Source organism: Natrix helvetica (genome assembly GCF_964273705.1).
Source record: "Natrix helvetica genome assembly, chromosome: Z".
NCBI classification, from domain to species: domain Eukaryota; kingdom Metazoa; phylum Chordata; class Lepidosauria; order Squamata; family Natricidae; genus Natrix; species Natrix helvetica.
In genome coordinates this window covers 37,166,919-37,188,489 of record NC_138554.1, presented here as the reverse complement: position 1 = coordinate 37,188,489, position 21,571 = coordinate 37,166,919, and the positions used below count along the sequence as shown (strand labels likewise).

The following is a 21,571-nucleotide window of genomic DNA, read 5'->3' as shown; positions in this document are numbered from 1 at the left end:
TAAATTGTCTTTAGCTACAGTAGTATTTAAGTAATTATTTCAGTCTTATACCAACACTATCCAAGGACACCCTCAAATAACATAAAAATTTCCCCTCTTTTCAGTGGAAAGAACCCAGATCACTGCAGTCACAGTTAATGCAGTTAAAACATTAGATGTTTTAGATAGGGATCAAGAGTGGGAACAGCTAATGTCATAATGATATAAAATCAAGATTAAAAAAATCTAATAAATAAAAATAAAGTAAAATATACTTTTCTATTGGCCCAAGGATGGATGGAAAACTATCTCAGCAGGGGGAATAGGTCTTTGTGTTGTCCAATTCAAGATTAGATTAGCAATAAAAAAACTGATTATCACAGAGACGGAGTATGCTTGGATACACAGGGTAATAGCTACTTTGTTGTGGTTGTTCTAATCCAATTTTTCTCCATTTGGTTACATTACACTTGGTATTACATTAAAATTTTCATCATTATCAATGAAGATGGCTAATAATATTGCCTTCCATTATGCTTGTCCACCTTTTAAAATACTCAGATAAATACAATTTCCCCCAAAGGACCATATGATCAAGAGTAGCATTCTGCTAAGTTATTGGGCCCCAAGAAAAGCAGACTTTGATTAAATGTTAATACTCACATAAGGATTATGGTGTTGGCTTAGGAACAGAAAGATCCAACATTACATCTCTCAGCCCTTGAAAGTCACACTAAGTGATTTGGGGCCAAGCTTTTTCTCTTCACATGGTTGATATTGGCATAAAATGCAGGGAGATCTCAAAATAATCCCTCTCTCCAAGCTTCCAGAGAAATCCCTACCTTTGGCGGGGGGGTTATAAATCCACATTCATTATTTTAACTAAGTGAATAAACATAGGTTTACAATAGTTTTCATTCTTAGTTAATTATTATGGTTAATAATATTACTGTTGCTGCATTGAATAGTTTATGTTAAAAGCGTTAATTTACAGACAACAGAGTTGGAAGGCTGTACTTTATCCTTCATTTGATTTTTTAAAAAAGATAGTTTGTACAAATAACTCCATCAAGATAAATGATGAAGAGCTTGAATTCACAGTGCAAATGTGTGATTTCAGGTCTATTGAAGAAACAGGATGGCAGATTTTCCACAGGTTTACCTTACCTTATTCTCTCCAAACTTTCTCTTAATGAGCAAGATTTCTTCCTAGAATATTATTCCTTCATCTTCCTTCTCAAAATAATGTTTTTATGAACATAAGATGACCAACCGTCCTCCTTTAGGGAGGACAGTTCTTCTTTTGTAAGTTCTGTCCTCCCTCGAAAAGTGTCCTCCTACATGTCCTCCTTTTTGATATTTGAAGGCGTGTTATGTGACGTATTTTATTAAACAGTTTTTAATGGTGTTTTTTTTACTTCATCACAAGTATATTGAACAGATATTGAATCTTGTGTTGAATTTTTATCTAAAGAAATGCTAGACATTAAAATAGACGACAATTGTCTCTGAAGAAATTAGAAGACTGAATGTATATTTAAATTCTGAAAAATTAATACAATGGGAAAATCAACATGTTGAAATTGATAAAAGATGGGTGGATATTGTCAGCCATTTCAAAAATGAACATATTCCATGTGAACATTTATTTATACTTGTTCAATTTACGTTGTGCTGCCCTGGAACTAATGCAGCAGTTGAAAGAGGTTTTTTCAATTGCCAATGATTTTTGGACAAGTGAGAAATCGAGATTGAATGTTGATACTCTAGCTGCAGCACTTGCCATAAAATTCAATATGAAGGATATTTCTTGTTCAGATATTTACAATATATTGTTAGAAGATGATACATTGACAAAAAATATTAATTCAATGGAAAAGTACTCATTTAAATAATAATTAACAGGCATGTAAGCATAATTACAATATAAAATGTTGCAAATATTTTTATTATGCATATATCATATTTTAGTGTATTATTATTGCAATGAATAAAATATTTCTTTTATTTACGATATATTTTTTCCAATTTATTTGTCCTCCTTTTCATTGTAAAAAAGTTGGTCACGTTAATGAACATCCTCTGATAATAAAATTCACGTCATTTTTAGTCTTCAGATAGTATTGTTATTTATATAGCCAAAATGCATCACCTACAGAGAAGAATCATGCATTAGTATGTTTAGAGCAACTCTTTGCATTAGATTTGCAGAATTATTAAAAAGGAAGAAAGGGTCGTTCCTAAATATAGCTTACCCAAGACTGAGTGCATGCAGTGGCCATAAAATGATAATTAATACAACCATAAACAATAAAAATGAAGAGTGTAGAGTTCAGTAGGAATCCAGAACAATGACCATCATGCTGCAATGTTCCACTTTACCAGGCCACATACAGCTGCTGACAACTTGCAGCTACAAGGTCTGGGTAAGACAGGGATGTCAAATTCGATTTCATCGAGGGTTCACATCACAGTTGTGTTTGACCTTGTGGGAGAGCATGGCCGGGGGAACATGTTCAGTTTAACATCATTCATGTTGGGGGTGTCTGTGGTGGCTTGATGCTCTGCCAGTGAAAAAATGGAGCTCCATTTTCTCTGGCAAGGCCCTGTGAGCTGGTCCTTCACTGTTTCCAGGATGGCCCCACGGGCCACGCCTAAGCATCCTGCAGGCTGGATCCAACCCCTGGGCCTTGAGTTTGACACCCCTGGTGTAAGGCATAAGGAATCTAGATTTTAAAGATGATTCATGTGGCTTACAAAGATGCTAGAGAAAGTTCTGTTTCTTCTTGCCAAGTCATGTCTCCTCTCCCCTTTGCTTACAGCACTTCAGATATTTTACTGATCAAATTGTTAAACTGTCAAGGGGAGGGTAGAAAAAATAATGCCACTCAAAATGGGTACTTGGTCCCAAATTTTGGGCATGATCACAAGAACAGAATAGCCTCTGAAGGCCAACTAGTCGCTTGCCATAGTTGCAGGTGATTGGAGGACATGGGTTGCCTTGTGCCCACTTTTCCTGATCTGCTGTCTTTTCATTCCTCTACAGCAGCAAAGAAGAAAGAAGTGAAGAAAGCAGAGCCAAAAGATGAGAAGAAAGAAGAACCCAAAAGTAAGAATATGAGCCATATATCGACTTGATCATGCATACAGGATCTAACTGAAAGTCAATTGCTCTTTTTTTTTAGATTGGAAGAATGAAGGGCTGTAGAGAACATACTGTTTGCCTTTCTGTTCCCTGGTGATTATGAATAGCCTCATCAAGGGAATGGAAATAAAATGGTATGCAAAGCCTTTTCAAGACTCTTGAAAGGCCAAGGGCAGAATATTCATCTGAGAATGTTTTCCCATCACCCTTTGAAGTCAGTATCCCAATAAACCTCTATTTGTGGAGGAGCCCCAAAGTCAAAGGCATTGAGATTATTTGCTAACTGAATAAAAATAATTTAATCCATTTGGTCATTGCAAATATTGTATTAGCCTTTGATGCCCCTCTACAAATGGTGCTTAGGGCAGTTGTTCTTCCCAAGAATACCTTGATGGTAGGATTATATCCCTGTTGAAAAGAAAGAATTAAAAATAATCCATCCAAGGCAGAGTCAGGATGGATGCCAGAGTCAAGGGTACTCCTACCACTATCAACCAAAATACATTATGCGGTTATTCTGTCTTTTTCTACTGAAGAAAACATTCTCTGATAAGAAACCATGTCAAATTATGAGTCTGGCTGGGTGGAGGAAGATGAGAGGATAGCTTATCTGGATGCCATGAAATTCAGTGGACAACTGGACCATAATCGGAAGATGTTTAGGACTGAGGCTGCTTTTAATAATTTTCTCTTTATGGCTTCTTGCATGTCAATTATAGCAGAAAAATACAGGCATAATGTGTGTATTTTGATTGAACCATGCATTTGATTCCCTAGAAATAATAGATATACTACTCTATGTCATTTCAGTCAAAAGGCTCAGGAAAGCTGTGGGGGTGTGTATGAGTGAGTGAGAGAGATTCAGAAAAATCTTCAGATTCAGCAAATCTAAGGCACTCACACACACACACACACACGTGCGTGTGCGCACACGCATGCACACACACACACACACACACGCTGAATACCTCTGCTCTGCAACGAAACTATGTGATCAGGCTTGATAAATCGACACTTACAGCTGGAAAATTAATGAGTAGTTACCATCGACCTCTCCTCTCCCCCAGTCTTGCCCCACAGAAGCTCCCCTCTCTTATCACCTTCTCTCCCCCAGTCTTGCCCCACAGAAGCTCCCCTCTCCTATCCCCTTCTCTCCCCCAGTCTTGCCCCACAGAAGCTCCCCTCTCCTATCCCCTTCTCTCCCCCAGCCTTGCCCCACCAAATCCTCCCCTATCCTATCCCCTTCTCTCCCTCAGCGTTGCACCACCAAATCCTCCCCTATCCTATCCCCTTCTCTCCCTCAGCGTTGCCCCACCAAATCCTCCCCTATCCTATCCCCTTCTCTCCCTCAGCCTTGCCCCACAGAAGCCTCCCCTCTCCTATCACCTTCTTTTCCTCAGCCTTGCCCCACCAAATCTTCCCCTATCCTATCCCCTTCTCTCCCTCAGCCTTGCCCCACAGAAGCCTCCCCTCTCCTATCAACTTCTCTCCCCCAGTCTTGCCCCACAGAAGCTCCCCTCTCCTATCCCCTTCTCTCCCTCAGCCTTGCCCCACCAAATCCTCCCCTGTCCTATCCCCTTCAATGCATCAGCCTTGCCCCACCAAATCCTCCCTATCCTATCCCCTTCTCTCCCTCAGTCTTGCCCCACAGAAGCTCCCCTATCCTATAACCTTCTCTCCCTCAGCCTTGCCACACAGAAACCTCTTCTATCTTATCAACTTCTCTCCTCAGGCTTGCCCCACAGAAGCCCCCCACCTGGAGATTTCGTGATTCTTGCATGAGTGTTTTTGCGTTTTTATACATATAGATATTTAATTTTGATGTTTTAATGATTAATTAAATTTAAATTATACACCAACCAGAGCCCCTCTATGAGGAAGATGGGCATTGACAAGTGTGAAATTAAACAAACAAACAAACTAATTGAAGAAACAGGGGAAAGATTTTCCATATCTCATAATCTAAAATTTAAGCAGAGACCTGCTGCTTGCTGACCTCTGCATTAGTGTTGCACATGCTGGCATGTTGACCTAGAAACACTGGCTCCCAACTCTTAGTCTGCTGATCCCTGACAGACCATTTTAATTAAAGGAATGACAAACAAGTAAGATAATATCTTTATTGGTCCAGGGGGAATAATGACTCCTTTACTGCCTTTGATATCTTTCCTTTGTGGGATTCAGTATGGCATTGGTACCTAATTGAAAAGGAGATCTCTGCCTAATAAAATATAAAGCCAAAAAATCACACTCTACATACAGTATGCATGTTTAAAACATCCAGTCATAGAAAGCAGTTTTGAACCTCTAATTTTCAAGGTGAGCTAAGCTGCCACAAGTTTCAATTCTTTGTCATCTTCTTAGCAAAATGTTCAGGCTGGTTTTATGGATTCTAGATTCTGGCAGAAAAAAAACACCACCGCCACATCCCTTGAAATCTTTTGCTTCAGTTTCAGCCTAACTATAGTACAGCAGAACACTGAAGTATTGCATTGAACCATGCATTGCTTCTTCTGGAGTTGATATTGTCAAGAGTTTTCATTGCAGCAGCAGGTCCAGCAAGCACACAAGTAAATGAACTTCAGCAGGATTCAATTATATATAAGAAACTTCTTTATATACAATACCAAATAGCAGAATTCAGCATACAATATCAGGAACATAGATGCAATATTTATAGAAGTAAGTCATTACAGAGTAGAGAGATATAGAGGCCTACATTGTACAGAAGCTGGGAATTTACTGAGGCCAAACCAACTGTAAGCCATACCCAGACTTCAGATTGTCTCTTATGGCCCCATACAAACAAATATTATGTTTCAGTTTCCAAACAATCCTCATTGGCTGACCTGTTAACATGTCTATTCAAACAGTCCCCATTGACTGACATGTTGCCATGTGTATTCCAGTCTATGAACATACTCTGACAGATACTATAAGTGCTGTGGCATAGTTTGAGAAATTGAAACTTGTTTCAACTGACTGGACAGTATTTTTTTAACTGAACCTTTTTTTTTGCTGCCATAGTGGAGGAACAAAGGATGGGGATGAGTATATAAACTCCTACATCCAAACATTATTCACTTAGCAAGAAATCATTTAGTTGTTACATTCAAACTTAGTCAAGAAAAGTTGCATTTAAAATCCTAGTCCTTGCCAAACATTTCTTTGTTATAGGCATTTTCTTTCATTCACACATAAGACCCTGCTGTTTTTTTGTTATGACAAGCTTTCATTCAATATTTTGGAAGGCTATCCTATATGCATTAAGAATGTGGGTAAAATGTAAATATCCAAATATATTTACAGGCCTAAGAAAAGCTGTGTTGCAACAAGAATTTATACAGCTAGTCCTCAACTTAAAGTCACATTGTGACTGAACTCAATTTTACAACACTTTTTATTGCAGTCATTAAGCAAATCACTGTGGTCATTAAGTGAATCACATGGTTGTTAAGCAAATCAGGATTTCCCCAATTGATTTTGCTTGTCAAAAACTGGTTGAAAAGGTCTCAAACTGTGATTATGAGACCACAAGATACTGCAACAGTTGCAAATGTGAGCACAGGAGTTCAAATTGCAGTCACATGACTGCAGGAGTCATGTGTGATGGTCAACACTTTGAGGACAGATCCTAAACCTGTGATAAGCCACTTTTTCCAAGGCTGTTATAACTTTGAACCATTGTTTAATGAACAATTGTAGGTCAAGAACTGTCTGTACGTAGAACAGTGTGGAAAATAGCACATTATTTGTTGGTTGTAATTAAACATATAATATTTCCCCCCTCTTTTATTTTTTCTAGCTGAAGCTCCAGCAGAGCAGGTTCCAGGAGGTAAGAATATTTGCTCTTAGAAAAATAGCAAAAGAAATCAGCTAGCATCCTTGTTCAAATATCCAATGGAGCAAACAATTCTCTAATGCTTTGCAAACAGTCAAAAAGACACCTGGATGAATGCTGTTCCTCAAGGCAGGTGCTGGGACAGAGAAAACATGATGGCACTGCTTAATAGAGAGAGCTGGACCATGCCCAAACCTGTCATTTCTTGGTCAGTCAGCCCAAGCAGAAACCATTGGACATCAGGCAGTCTTACAAGTACTGTAATCTGGTTTTGAGCCATGCAGGACTTTATGGGTAATAACAAACACTGGGAATTGCACCCTGAAGCTCATAGGAAGACAGTGCACCTCACATAGAAGGAGTGTTATATGGACACACTGTGAAGTTTCAAAAATGCCTACAAAAGTTTAAAAAAATGTATTCTGGACAAGTTGCAGTTTCTGCATGCTGTTTAAGGAGAGCACCACATAGAATCTATCATAGTAATTCAACTGGAAGATAACTAAGTACAGAGGCATATTGGAAATCTTCAAGTTATGTTCAAGAGACACTGCCAAGGGAATGTCCAGAGAAGAGACAGCACTGCCAATATCTATAGAAAGGATGGAACAAGAGGCTTAGAAGGCTCCTTAGTTTCTGGATAAATGTGGGGAGAATTGTATTTTTAGACATGCAAGACTGTCAATGTAGCTTTACAATAAAGTGGAATTAACTCATCTGGTTGTGATTCCTACCTAGTCTACTTTGCAAGGTTGATATCAATCCAGCAAGTTTAACAGTACAAATTCCCCTCGTCTCTTACACACCCTTAGCAAATTAATGAAAGTCTGTTCCAAGTTTCTTGTCCTACCTGCTATCTAATGTAGCTATTGACTATGCTGTTTCTTATTTCCTTGGCAGTGTCTCTTCATTCATTCTTTCATACATGCCATTATACTAGGGGATGAATTACTGTAAGTGCTACTGCATTTAGAAATAAAATAAAAAAATATCAATTCAGAGGTTTCAGAACCCACAGCTATTTGCTTTTGACAGAGTTGACCAGTGTCAATTCTTGTCCATCCAGGCCTCCACAAGCCTAGAGACACTGGGGAACCTCAATGGCATCATTTGTTGATTCACGGCAAAGTTATATAGTTCATGTCTATGGATGACTTAATCTAGAAGGTCCATGTAGATGTCAAATATAAGTGGGGGGAGACTGAGGTCTCGATGAACCTTGTAAAATAGGGCCCCACACTTCAATGTCTTCTTTGCTACCACCAGGACTTGGAGAAAGGAAAAGAACCACCACAATATCATGCCTCCTACTTTCTAAACCTTGAGTTGGTCCAGAAGGATTCCAAAATTAAAACTATATGGAAGTCAAAGAATAACTGGTGCTTAACATTCTGGTGTTTGCTCTATTTTTTATCAAATCTTATCTATAATAAACTTGGCTCCCTCATCCACCCCTAATTTTGAAGTAAAATCTTTTGGAGAGAAAATCTGTAAGCAGGACATGAAATACTTTTTATAGAGGGCTCTCTTAAATCATGCTCTTGATAATCTGTTCTTCCCTTTTAGAACTTAAATGCAATGATAATACTTTCTCCTGCTTTGCTATATCCTAGAACTTCTAATCACCCTAGCACTTTTCGTCCTTCATTAATCACTCTATTCTTTTCCTCCCCAGTGCAAGACAAAGGGGATCCCTCCACACAGGCAGAAGGAGTCTTCATCCAGAAGCCAGAAAATGTGCTAGTACATTGTGGTAAATGGCAAAGTAGAAAGGCAGAAGATCCATGCATATCCAATTCTAGTGAAATTTACATGAACTAAAAAAAAATCCTATCATTTGTTGTGCATCATACTTTACTTAGAGGGCTTTCCTTCCTTTCTTCCTCTCTCTCTCCCTCTCTCCTTCTTTCTTTCTTTCTTTCTTTCTTTCTTTCTTTCTTTCTTTCTTTCTTTCTTTCTTTCTTTTTTCTTCCCTCCCTCTTCTTTCTTTCTTTCTTTCTTTCTTTCTTTCTTTCTTTCTTTCTTTCTTTCTTTCTTTCTTTCTTTCTTTCTTTCTTTCTTTCTATAAAAAAGACATTTGCAATTTAAGACACATGACCTAAATAGTAAAGATGAAGAAGAGGGAAAACCAAAGCAGTTAAGTTAGACATTAGTTTGAGAATTTACAGTTCCAGCATTCAGCTGAGATCAAACAGTTTCAAAAGAAACCGCTAAGGGCATTTCAAAGTATAGGAAGAAAAGGTAGATGTCTCTTATTAGACCTGGTTGAGTGGTCTTTTAATTTTTTTTCATTCATCCTTTTTCTCTCTCTCTCTTTCTCTTTCCCTCCCTCCCTCCCCCCTCCCTCTCTCTCTCTGACTATTACTGATAGGATGTTACAGAGCCAAAAGTTGCTTGCTTTTAAACAGGAAGAGAACCTAGAACCTTGTTTCTAATTCTTGCTAATTTAGTACAGTAAAGCTTTAGGGTTAGGTGTGCCTTGCCTTGAGAGTGTCCAGGAACTAAGAACAACATATGGTGTTAAATATGAATAGTTTCCTTTGTTGTTCTTCACCGGCAGACAGAAATCTTGCCAGATTAAAGCAACTAGCTGCATAACTACAGATAGACTTCTATCATATGCCTTAAGCTATGGATCAACGTTAAATGGTCATTTTGCATATCAGGAATAATCAGGACACTTCTAAAAATCTTCTCTTAGAGGAGGCATGGCTCTCTTCCAATTAGTATAAAGCAACTGTTGGATTTTCTAGTTTATTATCAACTAGAGCAGTGGTGGTGAACCTATGGCAGGCGTGCCAAAGGTGGCATGCAGAGCCCTCTCTGTGGACATGCATGCCATTGCCCCAGCTCTGTTTCAGGTCTCTGCTGCGCATGCGTGTGTGCCTTCCCCCGACCAGCTGGTCTTTGGGTCTCTGCTATGCATGCGTGGGTTGCACACACCTGTGAGGTTTGTGCATGGCCCACATCTTGCAGTTTGGGCAGGGCGTGGACACATGCTCAAGGTTCGCATGTGCACTTTGGGCACTCAGTGCCTAAAAGGTTTGCCATCACTGAAGTAGAGCATCTCCCTGAAACTAACAACCTTCAGCAAGGTTGATCTGGAACCTCACCATCCCCAGCCACCACAACTAATAGCTGTGTAGTCTAAAAATTCTGGGATTTGTAGTCCAGCACATTTATTCATTTCCTTGGGGTTTCAGAGAGAGTCCACCTTTCCCTAGAAGTTTAATTCCCTTGAGTTCCATTAATGGGATAACAAAGTGCCTATTTAGCTAGGTATTCTGACTTTGATGTCTCCTTTCTACAGGCAGTGATGTGTCTGTCCGTGTACAGTTGGATGGGGCTCAACTCCCTTGCAAACCTTCCATCAAGTGGTTCAAGGGGAAATGGCTGGAGTTGGGCATTAAGAGCGGACTACGGTTCCAGTTCAAAGAGGACTTTGACAAGGATAAAAATGTGAGCCCCTGTAGAAAAGGAGGCTATAAGAGATACTGATGTCTGTTCTCTCAAAATATACTGCACTGTTAAAAGTACTTTACTCTTAACTACCATGACGTATTTCAAAAGGATACTGTGAAATATGTTTTTCAATAGCAGTTAAGAATTCTGTCAAAGCACAATTCCCAGGCTAAGTCTGATTTGGCTCATAAATATGTGTCCTTTCTCCAAACTCACCATTCTCTAAATTTTCAGTTTGATGTTTTGTATACATTAAGTCCACGTCTTACAACCATTTGCTTAGTGACATCTCAGTCACTAAGAAAAAAAAGAGAGTTACAACTGGTCATAACACTTAATGAATGTCATCACAGTATTCCCAGAGTAGAAAAATGCTACTCTGCTGCTTTTAAGAACAAGCTAGAGGGAGGGAGGGAGCATCAGGTTGGAGAAATTTGCCATATACCAGGGGTGTCCAAACTTGGCAACTTTAAGACTTGTGGACTTCAAGCAGAGCTGGCTGGGGAATTCTGGGAGTTGAAATCCACAAGTCTTAAAGTTGCCAAGTTTGGACATCCCTGCCATATACAATACTGCTGGGTGACTGTTGGAGAAATTTGCTGGATTACACTTGTTGACCTTATGAAGGTATTCACACAACAGATTTATCTGTGTGTAAGTTGAATTAAAGAGTAATCAGCTCTTCAGAAACAGCTTCTTAAATGCTCGGGAATATCTTGAGCTTGAGACTTCTAAAATGGGTGAAGTAGAAATCTAAACATATCTGAAAATGTCTTTAATTTCAAACTGAGAAAGACATTTTAAGCTGATTTAACTATTTTGAGATTTAACTGTTTAAAGTCACTGAGAGCAAAAACAGACCAGTCTTGGTAAACATCTAATCTCAAATATTTGTGAAACTAACAGGAACTAGCACAATGAAGGGAAAAAATTGGGGTAAGATATCAATAATGTAGGTGTGATTAATCCTTTTGTGTCTATTGCAAATCTTGCCCCCTAAACTATTTTACTACCTACTGAAAACCCTTTTTTTACTGATCAAAGCCTGAATTGTAAAACAAATAAATAAAGCTACCTGTGGGACTTTGGTTGGAGAATTGCAAAATTAGGTATCTTAATTCCAGTAGTTCATTTTTTGCTGCTATTGTCTTTCTCTTTGAACTACATTTTTCACATCCTATAAAATCTCCTTAACTCCCATTAACACTAATGGAATATAGAGAATATGGAGATGCTTGTTTCTAGTTCAGAACTATTATGTGCTAGTCATATAATGGCAATAAAAATAGCTACCTAATAAACTTTGTGCTTATGTTTTGTTTATTTTCAAAGATTTACTCCTATGAGCTGAAAATTGAGAAAGTAGTAATTGGAGACCGAGGTGACTATCGCATTGAGGTGACAGCCAAGGACTTTTTTGACAGCTGTTTCTTCAATATTGATGCAGAAGGTACCACCATGTTCACACTGTTTGCTAATCTCCAGACCTATTTTTTTTAAAAACCTACAATGTTTGCATAACATTCTTTGCTCACTAAGATAAATGACATTGTTCATACAACTCTTTAGGTCGGTAAATGGGTTTCCCAAACCTCACTGATCTCACAGGTGTTTTCTTTCAAAAGGCAACTGGATTTTCTAGCTTTGCTAGAAGACACTTCAATTCTCATCCGAGAAGCTTATTCCGTTCTGACTGAATGGTGGAGAATGGAAGGATTCAAGTGCTCATTAGTCCTCTTTCTGATGTGAAGACATTTAGGTTGAATTTGTGCAACATGGTCTTGGCTAAAGTTCAGTTAGATAGTCTGTGGCTCGGTGAATATCTATGGAGATTCTAAGGGTCACCCCTGCACCTTTTGAAGGGTGTTCATCCCAAAGTATATAGCTAAATGTCTATGGAGATTTGAAAAAAAGCACTTTTGGGACAATCATGACCTGGACAACTGAGAATCTCCATAGATTTTACTGAACCACAGACTACCTAAATGAAGTTTGGACAAGACTCATGTTGTACAAATTCAGCCTAAATGTCTTCACATCCAATGTCATCCTTTGGAGTCTATATGCCACCAAATAGTTTTTCATACTGGACAAGATTAATTTGCCAGATTAATATTAATAATGGCATTTTTGTGTGTGGCTGATATCCCTGTCTGGAATTTTAGTCTTCGGGATATTTTATCATTCCTTTACTTATATCTGTGGATGACATTTGTTTGTTTGGTTATTAATCCTTAGCTAACATTAGTAAGCACAGTTATTCTGAGCAAAAATATGTTTTTGCTTTAAAGGACAATTTTTTCCTTCCCAATTTCCTTCCTAATAGCTTGTTTTCTCATACCTATCTTCATTATTCCTTTAAATCTTTGTTTATTTTTATTTATTTATTAAATTTATTTGCTGCCTATCTCACTATCTAGAGAGACTCTGCAGATTACAATAGCATAAAAGCATAAATATAAAAAATTGAAGCATTGTTATCTTCTCATCCAGCACCAAGAACAGAAGAAGCTGGCAACATTTTAGAAACATTCAAACGTTCGTAAGTATCTATGGTTTCAGCACAGATGAATCCCTTACTTGGAAAAGCCCATCTCCATTTAATCATTCTGGTTCTGTTGGACTACATCTTCCATAGTCCTGCCTCTATCATTCTGCTACTGAACCTGACAAATATGGGGGTGATGGTGGCAGGTAAGGCTCATGAAAACAATTCCAAAATCAAGCCACAATGAGACAAGGGAATGTGAACGTTTAGCCATCTCCAGAACTCTTCTTCAGACAAAATATTGCAAAAATCAGAAGATGAAAGAAAGCAAAATGTTAAATGGTACTTTGGGTTGAGAAATTCCCTGTTTTTTTTCTTGCAGTGGAGAAGCCAAAAACGATGTTGCTGGAGAACTGGATTTCACTGGCTTGCTTAAGAAAAGGTACAGTAAATAAAGATATTAGCAATGAAGGGAACATAACAGCAATCTTCTCTTTGCCTGAAAATAGATAACCAGCAGAGGCAATCAGCTAGGGCAATATTTCTGAACTTTAGCAATTTTGAGGTGTAGAATTTCCCAGCCAGCATTAGGCAGAAAAATGCCTATTTAGGTATGTAGCATATTGCCTTCACCTGCATTTCTTTGTCAAGTAATTTTCCTTTAAAATGGAAGGTCTTAGATTTCCTGGGGATATGATAACAAAGGTAGATGAGGGGAGAGGGCTTTTATGTAATTTCTTTTCAGCTCCTCGATGGTCAAATTTAGGACAAGCTTTCTTTTGGAGAAATTTGGGAGTTTTCTATAATGCAATATAGGGCAAGAATTGGCTGCTCTAGTCCTCAACCCCTAGGCTGCGGCCTACTACCAGGCCATGGCTTATTCGCAAATGAGCTGTGGGCCGGTGCATGTGTGCACAGCTCAACTCACATGAGGGGCAGACCGGCACGTACATGCATGCAATTGCAGCTCAACTTGTACAGCCTAGTTCCCCTCTCACCTTTCCATACCCCCAAGCCAGGCTGCCAAGCCACAAAGGTTGGGATTCTAGAGGACAGGTTCAAAAGCTCCGTCTTCCTCTATCCCTCTTTGTAGAGAAGTGCAAGTGCAAGAAGAAGAGAAGAAAAAGAAGAAAAAGAAGGACGACGACGATGATTTGGGGATTCCACCAGAGATTTGGGAACTGCTTAAGGGTGTGACCAAGAAAAGCGAGTATGAACGAATTGCCTTTGAGTATGGCATCACTGATCTACGTGGCATGTTGAAAAGGCTCAAGAAAGCCAAGGTGGAGATCAAGAAAAGTGCAGGTATCAGAAGGGAGTAGACTGGTGGAGACTGAAATATCGCTTCTGTTTAATGTCCATAGTTATGTGGCATGTTTTAGCATTTTAGCATCACATATAAATGATATTGACTTATTAGCCTTCTCTTAACCAAGAGCACAAAAGGGTGTCTATTCTCAATCTCTTTTGCAGCATTCATTAAGAAACTGGACCCAGCCTATCAAGTTGACAAAGGCCACAAGATCAAGATGTGGGTGGAGTTGAGTGATCCTGACTTACCTATCAAATGGATGAAAAATGGGCAAGTGATCAAGCCCAGTGGCAAGTAAGTCTGAGCAATGAGGTGGTAAAGCCAGGATGCAGGTTTATTGTTCTAGTGCAGTGATGGCGAACATTTTTTGACTCGCGTGCCACAAGTGGGGGAGCGCAGGGGGGTCGAGTGCGGGCGTGCCGCACCCATAATGCAATGTGCGACCCCCCCAGTGCGCATGCGCGCAAAACGCGTGATCCCCCCCATTTTTACATTTTTTTTTGCCCTCCCCATGCTCCAGGGGCTTTATAGGAGCCTGGGGAGAGCGAAAAGAGCCTCCCCTGACCCCCCGGAGGCCCTCCGGAGGCTTCAGGGACTGTCCAGAGGCTTCCCTGAAGCCTTCGGAGCGCTTAAAACCACCCTCCGAGCAAACCGGAAGTGACTTCCGGGTTGCTCGGAGGGTCGTTTTAAGCGCTCCGAAGACATCAGGGAAGCCTCGGACGGTCCCTGAAGCCTTCAGAGCGCTTAAAACCACCCTCCGAGCAAACCGGAAGTCACTTCCGGTTTGCTCAGAGGGTGGTTTTAAGCGTTCCGAAGGCTTCAGGGATGGTCGCTGAAGCCTCCGGGGGGGCTGGGAGGCTCTTTTCGCCCTCCCCAGGCTCCTATAAAGCCTCTGGAGCCTGGGGAAGGCGAAAAATAGCTTTTAAAAAGGTGAACTCAGCTGACCAGTGTGCGCATGCGTGCTGGCCAGCTGACAGGGCAGCGCCTCGCGTGCCCTGACAAATGGCTCCGCGTGCCACTTGTGGCACACGTGCGATAGGTTCGCCATCACGGTTCTAGTGGATAGGAAATGAGAAAATGTATTGGGAGACAAGGGAAACATATTAAGGTTCTCTTTGTGCAGGTGAATGGTTTCTTCTTCTTCTTCTTCTTGTGCATAGATTCATCTTTGAGAATGTGGGTAAGAAACGTATCATGACAATCACCAAGACAACGCTGGCGGATGATGCGGCCTACGAATGTGTGGCTGGAGATGAGAAGAGCTTCACAGAGGTCTTTGTAAAAGGTGTGGATGGAGCATGCATGCAAATATAATACAATTGGAGAAATTGACAAAGTTGGTGATGATTTGCAGAATAAAGTTGAAAGGCGTAGCAGTGTGTGAGCAATATCCCTATTATACATTCCATCTTTATGTTCCTAGAACCACCTGTCCTGATCATGAGTGGTCTGGATGACCAACAAGTATATGTGGGAGACAAGGTAGTGCTGGAAGTAGATGTATCTGAGGAAGGAGCCCAGGTAATGTGGTAAGTTTCCAGTTCAACATTTCCAATTTTTCTCTTCTTTTTTTCCCTCTCTTCTAGCCAATCAGCTGTCTTCTAAATAATCCCAATCTCTGAAATTGACCACATAATTATCTCTTAAGTTTACCAACATATATTTCATGTTGATTTGTTTTCATCTTTCTTTCTTTAACTCAGCAAAAAACAATAACAGAATAATAATGTGATAAAAAATTAAAATGCCAGTTCTTTTCAAATGTTATAAAATTTTATGATTTAAATTTAGGAAGCAAGAATTCTAGATTAGCAGAATAATAATGATAAATTTATAGGTAATACATAGTTAAAAAAGGAATTGTTGCCTGGAGATATAGAATTATAAAAAGAACAATCTTACGAAATGTAATCAAATTGCTTGAAAATATGGCTAATATTTTAGAAAAGCTACATTTTCTGCCCATTATGATGCTGGCAAGACCCTTGCCTTCCCTCTTGTTTTACTTGCATCATACACATTGACATGTCTTTCCAGTCATGTCCTTTCTCCATTTCCCCCCCTTTTCCCTCTCTTCATCTCCAGGTCGAAGGACGGTGTGGAATTGACTCGTGAAGACACCTTCAAATACCGCATCAGAAAGGATGGCAAAAAGCACATGCTCATCATCAATGAGGCTACCAAAGAAGATGCTGGGCGCTATCAGATTGTAACCAACGGTGGCCAATCAGAAGCATATCTTGCAGTTGAAGGTCTGTGTGGGCCAATGGATCCATCAGTGGAAAGGCTATGTAGGGAATTTGGAAGTTTTTGACAGTGAAATTTATGTGTTCAAATCTTACCATGCAGACAAACCGCTCGAGGTAATTCAAGGTATTGCTGATCTGACGGTCAAAGCCACCGAACAAGCCGTCTTCAAGTGTGAAGTGTCTGATGAGAAAGTTACTGGCAAATGGTTCAAGAATGGAGTTGAGATCCGGCCCAGTAAACGTATCACAATGACTCACAAGGGCAGGTGAGCATTTGGAGAAAACTAGAACATAGGCAGAGTGGGTTTTATAAAAAAAAAAAAATTAGTAACAGAAAAAGACAATTATGATGCAAATTGATATATTCTCAAGAAAATAAAATGAGGAATTGTCCAAAGTACAATATATTGTTATAACAATTAACAGCTACAGTTTTATATATTCTTATCTAAAGTAAATTTTAATTAATACATTTATTTTAATACACTTATACAACTAGCATTCTTTTATACCCTACCATGTTAAGTGGAAATGAGTTCTGTAATTCATTTTATTTGCCCATACAAAGTCTATAGGTATTCTGCTCATGGATGGCAAGTGCAATCAGATTTTCAATCCTTTGAATAACTGGGACCATGCATTTATCTTTCTAATAATGCAATATTAGTCTTTTATTTATGCATTTATCAAACTTGGAGATAGCCCATCTCATTTTACAAGGGGGCTCTGGGTGGTGCATATTTAAAACATAACAACCAGATAAACATTATAATACAATTGGAGGCAGTTAAAACAAGTATAAAATTATTAAAGTTAAAAAGTTGGCAGAAGGCCTTCAAGGATGCTAATCAACTTCAAGCTTGCATGCTTTCTGCATGCCCCAAGAAAGTTTGGCACAGCCAGGTCTTCAAACATTTCAGAAAGGCCAAGAAACTGGAGGTCCACCTCACTACTGGGGGGGGGGGGATATTCCACAGCGGTGGAGACAGCAGACAATGGTATCTTCCTGGGCCCCACCAGTCCAAATTCTTTAACTGATGGGCTATGTAACATACTCTCCCTGCCTGGCAGGGTGGGATGGGCAGATATAACCAGAGAGAAGATGTTTCCGTATGTAGCTTGCCATAATAAAGTCACCTAGAATCCAGAATGTAGGTGAAGTTCTTATTTTTGCCATTCGTTATGACTCCATTTGTGCCTGCCATTTTTTTAGTTCAACTGAATCTGTTCTGATATTACAGATTAAACACTTGCCTCAAACATATGAAATTCAGCTTTATATTTTTGCTTGGATATAAATATCACTGTAAAGGCTTGGGCAGGATATCATCTCTCTATTCAATGTACTTCATTCATTCATTCAATTTATATGCCATCATCTCACTAACAGCAACTGTGGGTGATCTAATTTCTGAAGGAAGGGAAGAATAAACAAGGTAATACAGGCAAAACCAATATTTATTTTAAGGGTGTGGTTCCTGATTTATTTATTTTTTTAATGCAGTCATGTGCATACACATTGATACACACTGGCCCACCAGTTTCTTATACGTTTAAGTGCTAAATACATTACACTCAACAAACTGAGGTTTCACAAAACCTCATTTTCGACGGCTATTTCGGTGTTGTTTGCTTTGCTTTGGAGCCTAGAGTTTAAATACTGCATGAAAAACAACAGTTTGATGCAACATATGCTGTTTCACCTCTGAACAGCCAGTTGTTCATTCGGATGAGAAATAGACCATAAATGGTCTGTTTAACAGTGAGGAAAAATCAAGGTACTGGGCCATCTGTGAGAGGTGATCTTAATTAGAACACCAACCCTGCAAATTAGCTGGTGATGATCCACCCATTCTGACCCTTTCTTCATAATTTCAATTTTATTCTGCAGGGTCCACAAGCTGGTCATTGATGATGTGAGACCTGAAGATGAGGGAGACTACACCTTCGTCCCTGATGGATATGCCCTTTCACTTTCTGCTAAACTCAACTTCTTGGGTCAGTGTAGGGAGGGACTTGTGTAGGAGGCTTTAAGATTCTCCACTAAGTGCAAATCCTTTGAGATACTCATGATCATCACAGTTATATAGTCCATGTGCTCAGTCTGCCAAACTAAATTGGAATTGCTACGAGCCAAAAAAATGACCTGCGCCACAAATTTATGAGGGGCTAACAAAACAGAACCCCCCCTCCCAATCTTGTTAATAGGGATTTTTCCAAAGCAACTAATGACAAAGTGTGTGAATATTGCAAGGAGAAATGTAACTGTAGCTAAAATCCCGAAGTAAATTTTATTCCAAGTCTGGAGGAAATGCATCAAAATTTACTAGTCTAAACTAGGAGGAGACCGTATTTTTGAATAAAAGGGAAACAATTATTTTTGCTGCTATTGTTATAGCAAAGACCACTAACAGTTAAATTGTGAAGTCACTCAAATGTATGGAGTTAATTTTTCTAGGATTTTTTTCCCCCTTTTGACTTTTAGAATATAGTACCTGATTCATTTTTCAATTTATGAAAAGGAAAGTTATGCCTACTGTAGTGAATTTTTTTGGGGGTGGTGGTGGTAGACTTTAGGAGCTTAAAAAAAGGGTTCACGGTTCTATGGATCAGGGTCCGATGGACTATCAACCTGGGTACTTTGTGTGTATCCATGTGTTTAAATGAATGCTTCAGTTGCAAAACTTTTATGCTAACTACAGAAGCCGCATTACCTATGCTCTGACTTACTCATGAATATAATCTTTTGGATACAATTGACAGTTTGTAAGGAAGTTTATGGTGCTCTTATTTTACTATTTTGGAGGATGACATCATGCCTTAATTGTATAGTGGCACAATATAGATTTATAACCTCAAAGCATTGCCCAGAGATTTCACTGTTGGGTTTTTTTTCTCTCTTTCCCTTTCTAGAGATCAAGATTGAATATGTCCCCAAGCAAGGTGGGTAGAATCTTTTAGTCCAATGGCATTCAGTGGCTGCATGAGAGGGAACCCAACTAAAGTTTTGGTTGTGCCCAAGAATCTCACCTGAACTGCTGGAAGCGAATGTTCAGGGATTAAGGCAACCCCCATATTTGGATAGGTTACAATACCTGGGGCGTTTTAATTTAGAAAATAAAAGAAACCAAGGGGGAACATGATCCCATGAAGTTGAATGGTGGAAGCTTCAGGGTAGTCAGAATAAAATATTCCATCACATAGCAAACAATTGCAGGTAGTCCATGACTTCTAATCATAATAGTGACTGACTTAATGACCTTTTTGACATGGTTGTTAGGCAAATCACATGGTTACCTATTGAATTTGCTTGTCAGAAGGGAAAGTTGCAAAAGGTGATCACATGATCCCAGGATCCTGCAATCATCATAAATATATGCTGATTGCCAAACACCCGATTTTTTAATCACATGTCCATGGGGACACTGCAATAGTCATAAATGCGAGGACCGGCCGTAAGTCACCTTTTTCAGCGCCATCATAACTTTGAATAGCTACTAAACAAATGGTTGTAAGTTAGGGCTACTTGCATATTTCGACTTTCATTACTATAGGATGGAGGGACAGTAACCAGCTTGCATGGTTTAAGTGAGAAGACTTTTCTGTAACTACAGATAGTCCTCAACTTACGACCACCATTGAGCCCAAAATTTCTGTTGTTAAGTGAGGCATTTGTTAAGTGAGTTTTGCCCCATTTTACAACTTTTCTTCCCACAGTTGTTAAATGAATCATTGCAGCTGATAAGTTAGTAACCTGGTTGTTAAGTGAACCTGGATTCCTCACTGACTTTGCTTATCAGAAGGTCACTAAAGGTGGTCACATGATCCTGGGATACAGCAAAGGTCATAAATGGGAACCAGTGGCCAAACATCTGAATTTTTATCATGAAGACCATGAGGGTGCTGCAAAGGTTGTAACTATGAAAAACGTATAGTTACTTATGTAACTATAAGTCAGATTTTTCAGTGCCGTTGTAACTTTGACTGGTCACTAAACAAATGGCTGTAAGTTGAGGTCTACCCATATTTGCCATGACAACTGAGCCTCTCCTATACAGGAGGAGGGAACTATCAGCTTCGAGTCTTCCTTGTGGCCCTTCCAGAGGCATCTGATTGGCCCAAGGATGCTGGACTAAATGCATTTCTTTTCTTCTCTTCTAATAGATAATAAGTACAGTTCCTATTCCTGAAATGGAAATAATTATCTTCATTAAGGAATAGCTCTTCTTTTTCTTTTTTTGGCTATGAGCTGTTGACACAAACTAAGCAATGCTCCAGCTGAAGTAGGCCCAGGGTTACAAGCAGCTCTCCCTAAAAAGGCATTCTGGGTGAGAGCATAGGCAGGCAACCAATTGTCAAGAGAAAGGTTACAATGACAACCCCCAACAAAGGGGCTCCAATTAAAAAAGGAAGGAAGGAAGGAACTCAAATCAACCACTCCATGTTTGCTCTCTCAAGAGTTGTTAGTAGCTATTGGTATCATTTCTCGAAATACCAGGTAATTGCATTTCTATCGTGGAGGAGAAATTGTTTCACTGTCCCTTCTGGTTTTCCCAGAACCCCCCAAGATCCATTTAGACTGTGGATCAGGGAAAACAAATGAAAACACAATTGTCGTTGTTGCTGGGAACAAATTGCGGCTCGACGTGAACATCACAGGAGAACCTGCACCAACAGCAACTTGGATCAAGGGTAATCAAGTAAGTATTTGTTGGGTCCAAGTAAAACATATTAAAGCTTACGTTTAGGCAGGGTAAAGCAAAGAATGGTAACTAATTTCCAACACTGCCCCTTTCTCGAAATTAACTTCTTCCAGATTATGGAATCTGGGAGGTTACTGATGAAAATAGCAGGTCCATGATAGCATCACAATTAGTAACTTAAAATGCTCAAGGTGGGACCTGCTTTGCCCATCCCAGGTCTTAAATCATAATTTCCCAATAGAAAACTATGTATCAAATTAAATCTAAATGAATAAGGCCACGCAATGCATTTAAACAGAGGGGGATCATAATTGTAGAGCAGAAACCATATCTCTCTTTTGCAAGATTGGAACAAGCTACTGAGGTTGCTTTGGAAGGTTCTTCGGGATGTC

General features: G+C 39.4%; 1 protein-coding gene across 1 annotated transcript in view; it reads left to right on the top strand.

The window, feature by feature from the left end:
* Positions 1–21,571, top strand: part of MYBPC2 (myosin binding protein C2) — a 67,877-nt gene that overhangs the window by 21,102 nt on the left and 25,204 nt on the right. Inside the window, exons 2-17 of the mRNA XM_081932510.1 lie at positions 3,026–3,088; positions 6,930–6,959; positions 8,641–8,718; positions 10,276–10,424; positions 11,760–11,877; positions 12,921–12,969; positions 13,298–13,357; positions 14,009–14,220; positions 14,389–14,521; positions 15,388–15,512; positions 15,651–15,756; positions 16,313–16,479; positions 16,577–16,742; positions 18,368–18,474; positions 19,390–19,419; positions 21,034–21,176. Of these exons, the coding sequence (XP_081788636.1) occupies positions 3,026–3,088; positions 6,930–6,959; positions 8,641–8,718; positions 10,276–10,424; positions 11,760–11,877; positions 12,921–12,969; positions 13,298–13,357; positions 14,009–14,220; positions 14,389–14,521; positions 15,388–15,512; positions 15,651–15,756; positions 16,313–16,479; positions 16,577–16,742; positions 18,368–18,474; positions 19,390–19,419; positions 21,034–21,176 (1,736 nt within the window). The remainder of the gene's footprint in view (positions 1–3,025; positions 3,089–6,929; positions 6,960–8,640; positions 8,719–10,275; positions 10,425–11,759; positions 11,878–12,920; positions 12,970–13,297; positions 13,358–14,008; positions 14,221–14,388; positions 14,522–15,387; positions 15,513–15,650; positions 15,757–16,312; positions 16,480–16,576; positions 16,743–18,367; positions 18,475–19,389; positions 19,420–21,033; positions 21,177–21,571) is intronic.